The sequence below is a fragment of the Augochlora pura genome, chromosome 3 (genome assembly GCF_028453695.1).
Source record: "Augochlora pura isolate Apur16 chromosome 3, APUR_v2.2.1, whole genome shotgun sequence".
NCBI classification, from domain to species: Eukaryota; Metazoa; Arthropoda; class Insecta; order Hymenoptera; family Halictidae; genus Augochlora; species Augochlora pura.
Genome location: NC_135774.1, coordinates 16,073,428 through 16,091,873, shown reverse-complemented (window position 1 = coordinate 16,091,873; position 18,446 = coordinate 16,073,428). Strand labels below are relative to the sequence as shown.

The window sequence follows — 18,446 nt, the reverse complement described above, 5'->3', positions numbered from 1 at the left end:
ATAAATTCCGTGTTCTTGATTTAATTACTCAACGTAGCAATATGTTTTCCCGTTACCACTTACCTAATAATTCATAATGAAATAATACTGTAATATAAAAATTAGTCAGTACACAATCTCCAATAAATTATAATACTAAATATTAACAAAAGTTGTATCTCTTCATCAAACAAACGAAACCATTTCGATTTCTCTTAACATAATTGTATATTATTTACGTACAAATCACTTCATCTTTGCATTTTATTTAAAAACTTAACCCTTAATCCTAAAATTACTTATACAAATATCGCCAAAGATTAAATTTAAAAAATTGTTGAAAGTGTAACTGCTATACGAGTCACGAGACTCAATTTTACAAGCGTAGAACGAATTTCATTATACCAAAATAGAAATACTACAAACTAGAAAAACGATTTCAGATTTGCAGCTGAAATAACTTCGAGTGCAAAGGGTTAACCCTCTTAATACCGGCCAACAGAGTCTGTATCTGAGCGAAATGTTTAAAACTCGTTGGACGAAGTTTGATAAAGTTTCGGAAAGAAAATGCAAGAATTTTAATAAATAAGAAATTCAAAAAGGGAGAAGAAGTAAGAAATGAAATTGTTGTCTGACAAAAATATTTAAAAAACTATATTGCCAACAACGATATATCGTGGTTCAGTACTAAGAGGGTTAAGGTACTTAAGTCGCAGATGAATTAGTTTCGGAGCGCCCATAAGATCGAATAACTGTGCGGCGTGCCGCGTCTGACGTGTCGAGTCGCCTCCGCGCCTCGACCGCGTTGCAGAGATTGGCGGTCGGTGTGCTCATCGGCCGTTGATTGGCCGACGGTGACGTGCTCGAAGAGTCGCTGTAGATGGGCGGCTCGGGCTGCGGCGGGTATGTCCCGTGACGCGGTTTAATCCGGCACCGTCGTCGTTCCAGCTCGCATTCCGCGCAGAAGATTCGCAGAGGCACGACACAAGTGCGGAACGGTTGGTTTCGTCAGTGACGCGAGCTCTCGTTTACCAAGTACCTAGACACCGTCGAGCGCATACGTGGATCGATCGGCCCCGTCGCAAAGAGAAGGCCCGCACCCCGAGTGGAACCGAAAACCACAGTGATTGTACCGAGGAGGGTGAGTACAGGTATTACCGTTTAGGCGTTTCGCAAGGCATTTCGCGCGGCAAACGGCATCGTCGTCGCGCAGCTCTCGATTATATAATTCCGGTTTAATTCCGTCGGTGCCGCTGGCAATGACTTGGAAATTACACTGCGCACGTAGCCCGCGGATCGATCGAACGTGGCCGAAGCGAATGCCGCACATATACTTCGCCCCGAGTAAATATAGCGTTCCAGAAACTTCGCTCTTTGTATATCGCGAACGGTGCGTCAGCCGTTCTCCGACCCGCGGTTCCTGCGCAAATTCGCCGATTGATCGTCCGTCGTCGTCGGAACGACGGCCCCGTCGCGACCGTCCCGTCGCCGATTCGGAGCGTTACATAACCGGGTTGATAGCGACGTTAGTTTCCGATAAGGCGCCAGTCGGACACCGGGCCGACAGATCGGCGGCCGTGGCCGGCGAAATGCGGGCCACAAACGTCGTACTACGTTCCTAGTCTCCGCCAGCTTTCTTCCGATTAACTCATCCAGCGACGCATGCCACGCCGCGAATCAGTCGTCGTTTAAATCTCGCGAATTCGAGGCGAGTTGTTTATCAGCACCGCGAGCCGATAAACTCGGACTTATCGCGGGCGATTGCGTTATCAGCTCGACGGCTCGTGGATCTCAACGAGAGAAAAAAAAACAGTCGTCACCGAAACTCGCGATACAGTCGGTGCGTGTTTGTGGACTCACGAACAATCGTTCTACAGGGTGTAACCGAAGTCACGGTTCTGTGCAAAGTTTCTCTTGTGTTCGCGAGAACGAGGCACCGGACCAGCGGCTACGTTTGTTTTCGTTTCGGCTCTCGCTCTTGGCAGTGGTACAGGTACAACGAACGTATATTCGACGTCGGGCTGCGGGAACGTGTGCGGCAGCGCGTGCAAATATTCTCTGTTGTTTCCGACGAGCTGCTCGTCTGTATGCGAAGAAGCTGCTAACCGGAACGCACGCCGTCAACACGCTTTTTTCGTAGCCAGTAGAGGCGTCTTCTGGAAGCATTTAGTGGAACGAGGTTGAGACCGCCGATGCGGTCGAACGAATCGAAAACGTTTATTCGACTAATCTTCTACTAATTCTTTGCAACGCCGTGGCGGACCGTCTGACAGCATGTGACTGCGAGTTTTATCAGGCCGATCTTGTCTATATCTTGTTTTTTTTCCAGCGAATGTGTCGTCTATTAATTAAATCCAGCCACGATCGCGATAAAGCCTCGCCGTTGTAGTAGTAACGTTACTAGTATCCGCAAGATGCGCACAATGTTATCAGTTCCGAGAAACATTAATCTTGCTATCATGATAAATTAACATCTTATTACTTTATATCGAGCTTGATAGGGTTGATACACGTTATCGGGGCCGTTTTATTACCCGCCTATCGAAACGTAAACAAAATCACAAAAAACTAACCGAACGATAAGGATTAGCTGTTATCGTCGCCGGCTGTAATCGTAACAACCGTTTGCTAATTGAACCGCGCTCGCGTGTTCGCGGACGGTAAGGCTGCCTGCTTGTGTATGTGAGATGTGTCTTTTCTTCTTATAGGTATCCAAAATCCCTCCTATTAACGAACGCCCAACGGCCAGCAACATTTCATTTGAGAAGGGAGGCGTGTATAACGTGTGTACCGTTTTTCGAGATCTAACCACGACCACGTTGTGTCGGTCGTCGCGAAAAAAAAAATGTTTTTAAGGGGAACTTTTATTTTTAGGTATCCAAGCCATGCAACCATCAGCTGCGGCTGTCATCTGTTTCTCGTGGCGTGAGATCGGAGCCACAGGCGGAAGAGTCATCAAAAATGGACACAATCCCATTATTAACTCCGACTATGGAGACAGAGTTATTAAAAGAGCCATGGACATTCCCACAGACCAAGATGAGTCCAATAAAAGAGGAGGGGAAAGTAACGTCCTCCATCTGGGAGGAAAACTTTCAGGATTTAAGCGGTTGGTGCATGGAGACGTTCCAGGGTCATTGCGATTTTCCTACAGGTGAATCCTCTGCGTTTAAACTATCAGGTGAGTACGCATGGTCCGTTCGATCGTCTACTGGTTTACCGAAACACGAATCCTTTCTATGATATTGTTTCGACAATGTTTGGTTCCAGGTACGAAATACGAGGGTAACAGTGCTTTGTCGTCAGAAGTGGGGATATTGAAAGATTTGATGAATGTAGCCGACGAGGAGAGATGGAACGTCAAAATGAGTAATAGTGCTGAGACTACCGAATATTTCACCAGCAATTCTCACAGCTTACAATCCACACAAAAAGCCACTAGCAAATCCGCGAAAGAGGATAGCACCGCCGAAACAGCAGCAACCGGCTGGTTGAAGCTGTCAATGGGAACGGCGTCCACCACGAGCACGAGCCCGTGGAGTAAACAGAACAATACTACGACCGTTAGTACACCATCATTCCAACCCAGATATCAAGTAGAAGAGATCGATCTGGATGATGCTTGTCCGACCTCGATCGACTCGGCCGAGAACCAACGGGACACCTGGGACGTTCTGAGAACCGTCGAGACCACTGGTTCGGACACATTCGACTTGTTAACATATCTCTGCGATGTGAGTCGATCAAACGTAATCGAGCTATCTCACGGCTTTCGGACACAGACCAGCTGCGAAATGGCCGGCGATGTTCCTAGAATCGTCGATGTTTGTTGTAGATAACAAATCTATAGTTCATGAGTTGGCCGAATTCACGCCAGAGAGCGGGTTGTTGCATCTGTCTGTGGCGAAAGCGTCTATTTTTGAACTGTTTTCGTCTAGAGTTGTCTACAGTGTGTCGATCTTGACGCGCCGAATGTTTCAGAAGGCGAACATGAAAAATGTTTATGAATATCATTAGAAGCATCGGGTTCGCGAACAAATTTTTGTTTTAAAAGTAGTAACACCTATTTCAAAAACAATAGTCAATAGCTAATAATGTCTCTGACAAGTATTGTATCTTCTGTATCTTTATATACTTTTATTCCAAATTTCCATTACAGAAAAATCAAATTAAATTTCTATTAAGACGTAAATGATATACGTGTTATGTAAATTATGTGTGAAATTTTCATTTCGATAATAAGTTAATGAAGGACTATATCTTTTTCTGTAGTGTGTTATAGCATATTGTAGGACACAATTTTAACATGCAAGTTGTGAAAAATTGTATATTCTTTGCCTAAGATTATTAGAACTACATTTTCATTTATTTGACACAACTTCGGTTTCGTAAAATTTTGGTATATTTTCAGGCCTTCTGAAATACTCTATCGAATCAAGTAGAAACACTGTAATTAAAGTCTATAAATTCTTATTCTATTCTGATCGAATTTAAGGGAGTATTCTAGTGTAAATTACGGTTTCATTTAACTTTCTTTGGGATCTCTTTTGCGAAGAAACTATAACACTTTTATGAACCACATTTACGAGGACTATTTATGTTTTAATATCATTCAAAAATTATTCTGGTTGAAAAGAGTCAAAATTGGTCGCGTTAACTAGAGAAAACTTTTCCAGCTAAGTTTCTAGTACGAACTATAAGAATAAGTATATTGAATATTTATCTAAATTTTGAAAGCAATTAGCTAAAAGTATATTTTGAGATATTATGAGTACAATTTTCAAAAACAGATTCGATAAAAATAAATATATAAGATTTCGTATACCAATGATCATTCTTATTATGAATATTATATTTTCGGTTAACTAATCTTCCGTCGCGTATTTTAACCAGTCTTAACTTCCTTAATTTTAAAAGTTCAGATACAAGTTTTTATAGGCGTACTTTTGAGCCTACAGTATTGATCATAAATATTTAAACAGTATAAGTTGCAAAAATTACAGGTATTTTGCTGGTATCTGATATATAATCGTTACATTCGTTTCATATTTCCATTATATCTTAAAATTAAGTATACATATAACAATTACAACGATTGTATTTTTACCAGTAATTAATAATTACTAATATAATAAATAATCAGCAATTAATGCTTATCTCGGCCTAAACGTTCTTCGTCAATGTGCCCGCCTTTGATTGACAATCATGCAAATTCTAGTCACGTGCACAACTAATGTTATTAATATACTATATTTCTGACTTATTTTTCATCACAGTAATCATAACAAACATATGATATTTGCCCAATAATTTATGAAAAGTAGTATGAATATCAAGGATAATCAAGATTGAAATCCGAGCAAAAGACGGACACATTACATAAAGGCATGTAGACAAACATTAAATTTTTAATTTAAGTTTTTAGTTTATTTAATTTCCAAATATAAGCGCAATATATTTCAATACCAATATCGATAGCTACCAATAAATCTGTAATTTTCCAAACTTATAAAACCGTCAAAATATTAACAAACACCACCGTGTATTCCTGAAAAATGCCAAACAAAACTCGAATTTTTAATAATCCGCACTAGAATACTACCTTAACGAGAAGCAATCGATTTAACCACTTGCTCTGCTAGCGAATTAATGGATGCGTCATACCGTCCCGCGTGACGCATCTTCCCAGCACAAGTGGTTAATAGTACTTTCAACGAAAACACAGAGTACCTAACTGGCTGGGTGCGTAATTTTGCAGGATGAGATGCGATCGCCGGAGGGTAGCGTGTCCAGGGATTCGTCGGTGGTATCGAAACCATGGTCGATCGCGGACTCGTCGCAGAGTATACCGCAGTCCTACGAGAAATCGGAGGCGGACAGTCGAACGAGACCGGTGGCCGCCGAAGAGAGCAGCAGAAGCCGGGCAGCATCAACCGCGACCTCGTCGTCTACGGAAACGCCAGTCGTCGTATCATCGCGGAAGTCGGAAAGACTGAGGTCATCGTTGGAGAAGACATACCACAAAGTAGAGAAGAGTTACAATAGGATAGCGAGGCGGGAGAAGGCGGTAAAGAGGCGGCGAACCGATTCGAACTCGGAGGATCGGACGATCCTGCATTATCGCGAGTCCAGGGAGAAGAACAACGAGGCGTCGCGGAAGTCACGGATGAACAAGAAAGCGAAGGAGTCCGAGATGGCAACGAAAGCGATCGATTTGGAGCGCGACAACAGGATATTGAAGATGAAAGTCGAGGAGCTCGAGAAACTGGTCACGTCGATGCGCAGTGCGTTGTTAAAATCTGCTATGAAGAAGGAATTCTGAACAGATAATTCCTTCCGGTTACTTTCGATCGAATATGTCTTCGATTTGTTTCGTTTATCAATCAGTCACGCTGGTCGTTGATCCGTGCAACGACTCCGTTGTACCGTGTCTATTGTCATTATTTTCTCTTCCTTTATCATGTGTTTTCTGCTTTCGCGATAAGAGAACAAGTGGAGACAGTGCGACGGTCTTCGTTATACGATTATCCGACGACCGACGTCGGGATCGTTTACTTAATCGTTTATGCTTGATTAATCGCCCGTATCATTTCATGTCCATTTTATTTTTATTTCCTTTAACTGCGCGTAGAAACGTCGTCCGCGAGGGAATGGAACTTATTTTTGTATCGCGCGCGTATCGTTCGCCAAAAAAACAAAACGTTCATGGTTCTTTTCAGTTACGACGAATTTGTATCGTTGTTTTTCTTTTTGAATCGCTACGCGAAGTCGCGTCGGAGTATTTTTATTTTTATTGTACGCTTGTATACTGGAGAACACTATGTTATGCTATACAATGGCAAACAAACAAAAAAAAATAAAAAGAGAGAGAAAGAGAGAGACGAAGATAACGAACTAATAACAATTGATAAACGGGTAATGTTAAAGTTATATAATTCAGAGGTCTATCGAAAGAGAACAAAGATTACATAATCATATATTGTTTGGCCTTGTATTGTACCTGATATAAGAAGATAAAAGAACTTTAGAGGTTGATACAAGATAAACTACGATTCGTTGAGAGAAATATTTTTTACTGGCGTGGTGGGCACAAAAGAAATGGCGCATGATGTACAATAATATTAAAATAAAGAATTTGCTTCGAAATTTACCTTACACTAGAGGAAATTATTTTTGTAGTGTACTTCGTGGTATCAGCCTAACCTTATAAACACTGAACGATATGTATTTATACATATACATATATATATATATCCATATATTACAAAAATATATATATATATACACTGTACTCTTCAAACAGACGCATTTATCTAAATTTAATGATTCTCGTCCAAGCACTTTTGTTTTTAAAACTATTTTCAGTTCTGGCACAATCTCCGGATATACATGTCGATCGAACATTAATACACTACATAGCAGTTATAGGTTCAGAGAATGATACAGTCAACAATCTTGTCGGTTCAGTTTATCTTTCCAACAGAGGAAAATATCAATAAATAATGGACAAAGTTAAACTTCTATCATCCTCATCGCGATCATAGTGAGAACGAATCACAGTGTTGCTTTCGCTTCTGAATTGCAGACTTCAAGCTGCTGGTAAGTTCCTTGATAATTATTTGGTCGGCGATTAAATTTATAATTTTTGTCTTGTAAAGAATTACGAAATAAATAGCAAAGTGATTAAGCTATTCGAAAGATCTCTTTCAGCTATACGAAACTGTTATATTCGCTTTTTCGACTAATTAATTTAGCTATTATTCTATTTATCTTCTTATCTTTAATAATTATTCGAACAAATAACAGATATAGAAGATGCTGACATTTGCCTCGTGGATATTCCATTTATAAGTATAAAAAATAATGGAAAATTAAATTATTCGAAAAAGAGAATATAACAGTTTTCTATAGGAGAATAAAACAGTTATTGTAACAGTTTTTCTATCTTTTCTTTTGAAAAGCTTGCTGATTATTACACAATTGTTATAGAACAACAACTCTCCGAATTTATTCGTCGAACCAATCGCCAACCATCGATAAAATGGTAGTCCGTATCCCGTGTAAAAGTTGGATATTAACTATTTAGCGCGATGCGTACAAAAAAAAGATATCACGTTTTATTTCATTACGTACTTATATTTTTATACTTTATTTGCTTATTGCACGGAACTCGTGCAAGGTATGCCTTTTGCGTGTATTAAATATTGATAGTCCATCGAACATGTATCGCAGATTCTATCGATGTAATCAAATGATTAATAAATGTAATTGTATCCTTTAGAAATCAAGATTTGATATAATTAGACTGCGGAATTTATGTGTTCGGATAACTGGATAAGTAATATTTAAAACAATATAATGATCAAGAGAATATATTATTTTCATCCAGACGATTCAACAATGAAGTTCATATCGGCTTGTCAGAAATTGATACGGACAATTTTTATTTTGCATAAACGTCCGCAGTCTAGATATAATTATTTGTAAACCTTTTAGTATAGTTTGTTCAAGCGACTATAGCGAATGATTTATTTGAAAACACAGCCGAAGGAATTTTGAATTTTCAAGCATTCCCGCCATTGAGAAGCGGTAACTGTGAAATTTACGGTGTTCCTTATATTTAGAGTGTAGAATGACGAAGATGTGAATAATATGTATACGGAAATCAATGCCGACAAATCAATTAAATTTTTAAAATTTAGATTTAGTAACCTATTCTTTCAGTCCTGTCTCTGGTGTTCAAATTCTCGCGCCATTTTTCTCTCTAGCCCTCTATTACGTTCGTGCTCCATTTCTAACCACCTCTCACAAAAATAATAAGTCTGTAAGGAATAAGCAATATTATAATAATGAAATATGATATATTGTAATAATATATTACATCATTCTTAATACATTATATTATTATTAATATGTTATATTACAATAATAACAAGTAAAATTATACGACAATCAAAAAGAATAATAGCACTCACAATTAATAAGGACTCCGAAGACAGAAAACTCCAAGCCATTCAAGGTTGATCAGTCATCACAATCCATCAGTCATCATTCATATAAAATCATACAGCCAGTCATCACCAAATTTACAAGCCACCAGGTATTCCTAATTTCGTAAACATCACAAAAAATCCCAATTAAAATTCCATTCAGAAATGAACGCCGGTAAACCCTCGGCATCTCTCAACTAGTCCATCACATTAAACCGAGTTCCAATCACTCCTCCATACAGCAACAATCCCCAAACAATTATACAAACAACCACGTTTATGCACACAGTCCACAATCTCTTCGAACCGAAAGAGGAAACGCGATAAAGCAGATCTAAACCCTTGATTTCAAATTAGAAGCAGCCATGTTAAGCCAACAATTGCTCGGTGCGCGCGCAACAGGTTCTCGGCGCAGGCGCGTTACCGGTTGTCTAGTAACAGGTGGTCCCGTCTGATTGGTCGAGAAATGGGAGTAGAATAGGTCCGCTTGGGCAGCACGTGCCGGCGGCTGTGCATTTACGCGGAGGACGTGAACGCGCGCGTATCGTACGCCACGGTTTGCACCCGGGAACACGACTTTACCGATCGAAGGTCACCAGAAAAGCTTGACGGAGGAGGAGAGCTCAGGACTTGGACGGAAAGCTTGGTTTCTTCCCTATTAGTGGCCCGATACGTTCGTAGGTGCACGGGTGTTGGCTATCGATCCCGCTGTCCCGATTTCCTGCATGTTCATTGGCGCCTCGGTTGCTAACAGTGCGTCGTATGGTACAGTGCGGGCTCCGTTCGATCAGTGCTGTTGTGGCCCTACTGTTACGATATTTGTGCAACTTTATTGCTCGACCGGCTCGTTCGTGGTGATTGTTCGGAGTCGTCAGTCGGAGGGGAACTCGGCGCCGTGATCTATTATCGCTGGTGAGTATCCGGACGCGTTTCTGAGTGGTTTATTTTTTTTTTATTACTGTTCGCGGTGTTTTGCGGGCTGCGGCACGTAGCAGCGCACCGCGATCAAGTACACGTGCACGCGCGTGCATCTAACAAGTCGGTCACATTGAGCCGGTACGCCGTACCATCTGGCGCGTATCCGTTGGATCCGATCGATTTATTATCGTCAATTGAACCGATCCGCCCCGTCGTGGGACGAGAAAGAAACCGTGTTGATACCGGCCAAAGCTTTTTCCGAGAATTTGATTATGCGCAACGCCATACGCCTGGCGCGACCACTTGTCGCGTCTCCTGCCGCGCTCGTCTGCTAGCGTCTGTTTAGGGGGTGAATGTTGTGCTCGTCGATTCTAGTCCATTCTCGTCGATTCTAGTTGATCTTTTAGTTGATTTTAGTCTACTTTACTCTTCTAATAATATCGGATTTTTATATTTATTCAGCTAAGAATTTTTAAGAATATTTCAAGTTGCTTTAGTTGAATTATTCAGTAACACAAATTGGGATCAATTCTAATTTTTATAGAATGAATCAGCCTGCTTTTACTCTTCTATTATCAATATTAACCCTTCGTACTCGAATAACGATTATGAGGCAGCTGTATGCATAAAAGTGCACTTTGTTACATAGAATGGAAATACTATGAGCCAGAAATTTTATTTCAGATTTACAGTTAAAATGGCATCGAACGCAAAGGGTCGATTCCTTGCCTTGATATCTTGTATTCTAATTGTAATCTGCACAATTGCAATGCTCGAACTTTTCCGACCGCAATAATTTCTTGGCAGAAAAAGAAACTTTATTTTTATCGTGTATTTACATCTAGTCGTACGTTTAAATATTGCTGAAAAGAGACTAGAACTTGATCCCGACTTCGAGGAACTGATCAACATTCATACCTAACAGCTTGTTACTAGAAATATCCACCACGAGTCGGACTTGTTAAAGTCCAGTAAAGGGTTAACACTAAGTGTACCGTGGTCGAAGAGTAGCTGACATTTGTTGCTTTATAAACATTATAAGATTCAATTCATTTAAATCTTCCACGATCTTTAAAATATTGTGCGCCTGAGTAAAAAAAATGTGTTCAATAATTTCCAATGGAAGCAGCTTTATGATTACAATAATTATGAAATAAATATTGTGAACCCGGTCATTTAACCGGCGGTGGTACGCTTAGTGTTAACACTATTTCTACGAAGCGGTGTTAAAAGGTACTTTTCAGATTTCAACTTCAAAAAATTGTGCTTTAAGCTTAATTATTCCTTCGCAACTAATTTGTTGACGTTTCGAACAATAGTTGTTCAATTAATTCAATGATATTACTCTCCTCCTGCTTATTATGGATCTAAAAATGTGTACATATATGGTATACCTATTACTACCATGAGATTCTAGAAAATTTAAATAATGCTTTCCGTTTTCCAAATTTGATAGTGTGTTCAATAAACGTGATTATTGTTTTTATATATATAGTATAAAAATTACTGCATAGCATAGATTTGTAAAAACTGTGGTATTAAGCAAAGAAAGAATTTCATAACTATATTATGATCACTGTTATGTTAATAATATAACTGCATTCGGTTATCTTCACAATAAACATTTACATTGTTAATAAACAGTTACGTTCATACATATTTATATAGATAGATGAATGAAGCTAGAATTTAAAACATGATTAAACAATTTCTAATAAATACACATTATTGTATCAATAAATATATTTTTCAAATTATTTTTATATTTAATTGACAATTTGAAATCTCGACAGTTTTCACAATTATCATTTAAACGCAAAGATGTCAAAAGACACCTTCTGGTCGAAATAGGTATGTACAAAATCGCGGTAAAAATAAATGTTAGCTAGTAATATCAATAGTATATACGATAGTTTTAAATCTTTCTTTTCAAATAGGAAGTTATTAATGATAAGAAAGTTTAAATTATTATCGCTGTCGGTTCTCGCTTACAATTAGTGTAAATAGGAATTAGATCCGCGTAATAGCGGTTTCGCAACAGACATTGCATGTTCAACCCCCATATGCACTTTCAGTGAAAATTCATCCATCGCAGTCCCATTTAGTTCAAATATAATTCCACGGATGTCACAGAATTGTTGGATCAAAGCATAAAAGAGAAACCACCAATGAATGTCTAAAACAATCATTGTTTTCCTCCGTAAATAATAGTATTTAAACCGTTCACTACACAACGTTATAAAAAAAAAAGACAAATAAATAAATTCCATCGGTTTTTACAATCTATAAGTCACTTGGCTTATCAATCAAAGTATCAATATAATTTCTGATTTTTCAATAAATATTCAGGTTTTTGTATAAAAGCTTAATGAAAGACACGAATTGTTTATAATTACAATCAGATGCATTCAGTTCCGCAAAAATAAACAAACAAGTATACCACGCATTGAACATATTCTACATCGGAAAAAATTGTTGAACTCTAGGCTTAGAATATCTCCAACTGCATAGAGTTAATTACTATTCCAAAGACCCAATTATAATAGCAAAGAGCTAATCACTGTAGCAAACAGTTAATCACTGCAAGCAAATTGTTAAATTTTATAGCTTCGCCGTACCGATCCAAAAGCATAAGTGGCACGAACCGCAGCAAACAGTCTTCGAATATCGTTACCGTGCTTCTCTAATTACGTCTATAGAAATGTTAATCGGGATTCGACCGATTGAACAGGTTTACGATTTCTTCTCGGGCGAATGGCAGTCGCGTTACAGTCACCGGAGTGTTGTGAAAGTTCGATGGTATTATTGTAGCCGGGATGGGAATGCTTTCTGCGTTGAGTCACGGTGTAGAGCGTAGGCTTTTAACGCGAATGTGAAACCGGTGCTGACGATGATACCGGCCGCGTTATGCGGTACCCGAATGCGGGTAGGGAAACGTGCTGCATATGTGCTTCGTATTTAAGGGCGGTTCACGCGACCGGAATCAGGCCAGATAAAACGCTCGCCGATAGCGGCCGACGCTCGAATTATCTTCGCCGACACGTTTTCCAGAAGTTTCTTTTTTTTCCACGGAACGCTATTCGATGCCTAGGTGTTCTGTGAATGCCTGGCAAATATTGGAACAACCTCGGCAAATAGGCACGATTGACTTTGGTGAAATTTCTTTTTCGGTTCGATAGGATCGCTATCAGCGTTCGTTATGGTCGATACTCGTTTGCATGAATTAATTTCTAAAAAAATTATATACATATATCACGGATGGATTTTATGGAGGGTGTAGTATATTTTTATGTGAACAATAAATGCATAAATGTTGCATTTATGGTACGCTGTTACTGACATGCGTGCACCATAAATGTGTAGTTATCTTTTTGTGAAATATGAACATAATTGTTGGGACATTGCTACATATACTACGTATTTCTGTTTTGAATAACATATCAGTTTTAATAATATAGGAATTTTTAATAACGTATTATTTTTGGACGACATATCAATTTTTAGTAACATAGGAGTTTTTAATGGCATATCAATTTTTAATAACATAGGAGTTTTTAATAACATATTAATTTTTAATAATATGATTTTTTAATTACATATCAATGTTGAATTGCATATCAATTGTGAATAGCTACCAATTTTTAATAGCGTATGATATTTGGATAACATATGCATTTTGAATTACATATAAATTTTTAATAAATATCAGTATACAAATAAAAATAATAAAACTCAAAATTATAGTCGTCAAAAAACATGTGAGATTAAAAACTGAATGTAGTTTACAGTTAGTTCTTGCAATGGAATCATCAAATTAGTCGATTTCATTTAATTTCTAGGAAGGATTGTACAGAATAATTAATAAAGAGCTATGTGTAAGAGTTAAACTATGCGAAGATGTTAATAGGATTTGGGCCTAAAAAATTATTAAATATTTTTGGAATAAAATTAAATTGTAACATTATATTATAATTAAATGGAATAAAATTTGAAAGAAAATTACATATTTCTAGAATATTAATGGAGCAAAATTAAATTTGAATATTACATTATAATTAGATAGAACCAAACAATTTTCCCATAAAATTATACTTTTTTGAAATATTAATGTTACATTGTCAATAATAACATTAAACAAATAATACATTGTCAACTTGCGTTGTTAAGATTGATTCGTTAATCCACCATTACAATAATGAACTCGAGTAAAAGATTGATCAAGAAATCACGAATTTCTTGGCGCTCGGACAACCGCTACTAAATAATGTATTAAAATTTAGCACGTCCCGTGGAATCTTGTTTTCGCAAAGTAACTGTACTTATACAGGGTGTCTCTTGGTAACAAGTTACCTAGTAACAAAATTTGCAGCTCCTTTCACAAACTAGTTTTCACACCTTCCGCTTAGAAACGTTGATTTTACAAGCAAAACAAATAGTACACGAAATATCTAGAATTTCATTAAATTTCATTCGCGAAGATAGCTATAATCAAAATATAATCGTTCAGAGACTGATAACAAATTCATTAGAAAATACTTCAACGTTCAGAAAAGACACATAAGTTTTGGTTTCCTGAGAAATTCGTTCCATGGATAACGTTTGCGAGGGTGCGCGGGGCGAAGGAAGTTCAGCCAATTTTCTGTTCAATATTTGCACGCTCGGTTTGCGCAATTCTGTCGATTTATCAGCAGCTGCGGCTATCAAAACCGTCTGTTTCCCGTTGCTGAGAAGCACATGCGCCAAAATGTCGCTCGGCTCGAACGGTCCTCGACCGGATTGTTCATCGCCTGTCGCTTTCATGCAAATTAATGGCTCGTCCGACCTTTCGCTCGGCTGAAGATTCCGTCTCGGTCGGTGTCGGTATCGATCGGAACCGGTATCTCAAGAAAAATCGACGCGAGGAATCCAAATCTACAGAAAATGTTGTAATATCGTAATTCTTCAGCGAACATTCGGATTATTCAAGCCGAAGAGACAGCGTCCACGTGATCGCGTTGACAAATATATATTTGAAATTGTCTTCTAAATGCTTTGTAGAAAGTTGATTGGAATTTAGGGTAGATTATTGAATGAATTGAATGTTACTTTCCGATAATTATTTCTTCTCTGTGACAATTATAATTTAATGATGAATGTCAAAGTATACTCCTCAATTAGTCCGTAACAAGCAGCTGCGAGCGTGCCTTGACATTTGTGTTTACATTTCATATATGTACATTATTAAAAACAAACAGATGTCAAATGTTCCAACTATATTCATTAATTAAGAGAAATATAAGAAAAAATTTATTTTTCAACACGTGTATTTGAAATTTTCTATTTATTTTCTCTCGTAAATTTTAATCGCGTGAGAAATTGAATTTCAAACGTATAATATATATTCGCAATACGTGCACATTCTTATGGATTACAAGTGGTAAAATAAGTTAAAATAAAATGCAGTAACTTATATAATGAATTTAAAAAAATGTTGTAAAATTATACGAGTAAATGAATCTATAAATATTTATAAGTATTATATTTATTGAAATATTGTAAATATTACATCGCTTAAAACACTATAAATATGTATTGTTTCAAACGTATTTACAATTTGCAACTCTCAATGCTTGATAATTTTACCCAGATTCTAAAAATTCATTCAACTATAGTTCCTTTTCCAACTGACGACTAAATTATTGTCCACGTAATTGACAACATTGTCCACAGTATAGTTGCAATTTCCTACCCTGAATGCTTCATAATTTCACCGGGACGGTAAAAATATTCGAGGTAGTGAGGCCTCCCTGTATTTCAACGCGAACACATCGATTCCCTGCAATTGGCTCTAATAATATTTATCGATCTCACTGGCAGTTGTCACGATTCACGGATGAAATGGCAACCTCGGCCACAATCAACCGGTGAAAGTATTTCGCAAACAGCCGCCCGAAAGTCGTCGTTAGTCTCTACACGCCGCAGATATATTGTACAGTTCGCGCGATCGCGATAAAACAAGGGGGGCTGGTATTTTTTCAACTAATCTGACCAAGGTGGAAGGTAAACACGCTGCGATTGCGCGAACGCAACAGCTCGCGAACAAATGCAGCGGGCTTTTTAACGAACCTGATTACTTTCTCGTAGGCATGGCGATCGTTTCGCTAATGACTCGATCGCTTAACAACTGTGTTAAACGTGGAAAGCATTAACCATTAACAAAATCGCGGATCATTTTTGCAACTTTATTATCGAATATTCATGGTAATACTTACGAGCTTTTTTGTTCAGCAATTTTTCAAAGTTTATTTTGGAGAATATTCCTTGCGCGCCATTTCGTTGTTTGTAACGGAATGACAATTTATATTTGTTTGTTTCGTTTGTTTTATTGTCGAAAATTTAATAATTGAGCAAACGACTTAAATATTTTGGGACCAATTTGTCCCAGTTGCGATAGTATTCTTGTATGAGCATTATTAAACGTGAGAAATGCGGCGACCGGCAAGATGGCGGTGCGGTATAATTGGATCATTTATTTGGAAAGTGGTGCAAGTTCGTTTTATGTTACTTTTTTGGAAAATTACAAGTTAGTGAATTAGTTTATTTAGAAATATAAGTTAATTGTGTCTGGCCTGGCAATGTTTTTATTAATTTATCAATGTGTTTTCTTTGAAATCTCTCTGAAATTTTTTTTAGAGAATTTAACTAAAATAATGTATATTTATAGGCTGTTTATGGATTTATATTACATTCATAATTAGCCAGTTGCGAAAATCATTTAATTTCAATTCTATGGTGTTTATAAGAAATTCGTTTTTCGTAATGCCCGCAAGCTATGTGTATTGAAATTTAACGAAGTACATATTGGAATTTTCAACACGTTTGCGGACAATCAATATTTTTACAAAACAGATAGATTTATTTTTAAACTAATTCAGACATGGAAATTTATTTGGTCATGTTTTGTCCGAGCACTCGAAATATCACATTTTAATATTTATATTTTTTTATACACAAATAAAATATTGTAACGTGCATATAAAGTTTATGTCACAATTGCAATGAACGTTATAGCATTCAGAATCGCGAGTGTGTTAGATATGAAATATGTACTAATTATAAATAAATAGTTTACACTAAAGTAACCACAAATTATAAATTATGCAATATCTCATCCTTTTTTAAAAAAAGAGAGATGGACTTACACCACTTTCAAAATAAACGATCCAAATATATCTTACGTGCTTTTCTATTGTTCCTAACAGAACGACAATTCATTTTACTTTATTATTTTATTACCGAAAATTCAATAATTAAGCGAACAATTTGAATGTTTTGTCTCTAAACTGACTGGGCAAACGCCTTTCGAAAGTTCATGATGGCGGCGCGATGCAATTGGAACGTACCATATATCGGGAAAACGCTGATATTGTGTTCAACAGATTACGTTCGAAAAAATCTGGTACTTTCAGTTGATTTCTGACCTTCGGGCCGTGTTTACATTTAATCGCGCGGATTTCCGGGGATATCGGATCGATGGTAATTAACCCTTTGCACTCGAAACTATTTCAACCGCAAATCTAAAATCATTTTTCTGACTTCTACTATTTCTATTTCATAGAAGAAAATTCATTCCATGCGTATGAAATTGAGTCTCGTGACTCGTATAACAATTTTTTAAATCTAATCTGCGGCGATATCTACAAAAATAATTTTGCAACGTGATACAACAATCTAACAATTCTAATGGCGCCGCAGAGTCACCACTGGAGTGCAAGGAGTTAACACTTTATCGACGGGTCTTTCGGCCGTATATGTTTTATATTTTAATAACGTTAATATGAACAATATTTATTTTAATTTTATAAATTTATTTATACATCATATATTTTAATATAGCACTATACAAGTTTATAATTAGTATAATAAATTTAGATAAATTTACTTTAAAGTTCACGAATTGTATCACAAACTTTTATATACATTTATTTCATGTTTATTACACTATTTTGTATATATTTTGTAATTAGGTAATTTTGTTAGAGGAAACAATGAAATTCTATTTAATTTCGTCTGTTGAGAAGCGGCGAGAAACGAGCGAGGTTCGCGGAAAGAATAAATTAGCAGAGAATTATTTTGCGTTTCAAACTCGTTTTGGAAATGATTGCATTGTCTGGAACCAGTTTATCTAAAAGTACTGTGAAGAATAAAGCGGTACAAACATTAATGAAATTAACGATCACTGGTCTATTATTCTTTGTGCAACAGGATTGTTAAGGGTGGTATACATTTTTATTTATTTCCTGCGTTCCACAACTGGTGCGGAACCACTTGCTGATCTCGCATAAAGATTCACAGCCTGTAAGGCTGATGCATCTAAGATCATATTCATTTTTGTAGAGAGGCAAAGGAAAACTACTTTGTAAATCAAATTACTGTTTATAACCGGTTTTAATAAGATCATCTAACTGAGGAACAACAGATGATTTAGACTAGCTTGACGCATGAAGGAATTGCATAATTTTCAAGTAGATTACAGAAAAATGATTTCGCGCATAAATTATACAGCAACGATGGGCAAAT

General features: G+C 37.2%; 2 protein-coding genes across 4 annotated transcripts in view; both read left to right on the top strand.

Moving 5' to 3' along the window:
• Positions 1–882: 882 nt before the first annotated feature.
• LOC144467975 (uncharacterized) lies at positions 883–7,134 on the top strand. 2 transcript variants are annotated; one of them, XM_078177016.1, is made up of 5 exons: positions 883–1,120; positions 2,688–2,762; positions 2,854–3,160; positions 3,250–3,713; positions 5,738–7,134. In XM_078177016.1, exons 3-5 carry the CDS (start codon positions 2,941–2,943, stop codon positions 6,299–6,301), a joined length of 1,248 nt encoding a protein of 415 aa, XP_078033142.1. In that variant the 5' UTR covers positions 883–1,120; positions 2,688–2,762; positions 2,854–2,940; the 3' UTR covers positions 6,302–7,134. The 2 variants fall into 2 exon arrangements, with proteins under 2 accessions (XP_078033142.1, XP_078033143.1); XM_078177017.1 differs by having other exon boundaries at positions 883–1,130.
• A 2,360-nt stretch (positions 7,135–9,494) lies between these two features.
• The window catches only part of Creba (Cyclic-AMP response element binding protein A), a 101,492-nt gene continuing 92,540 nt past the window's right edge, over positions 9,495–18,446 (top strand). For both annotated transcript variants that reach the window (XM_078197521.1, XM_078197524.1), the window contains exon 1: positions 9,495–9,881. The gene's annotated coding sequence lies outside the window, so the exon portion shown is untranslated. The remainder of the gene's footprint in view (positions 9,882–18,446) is intronic.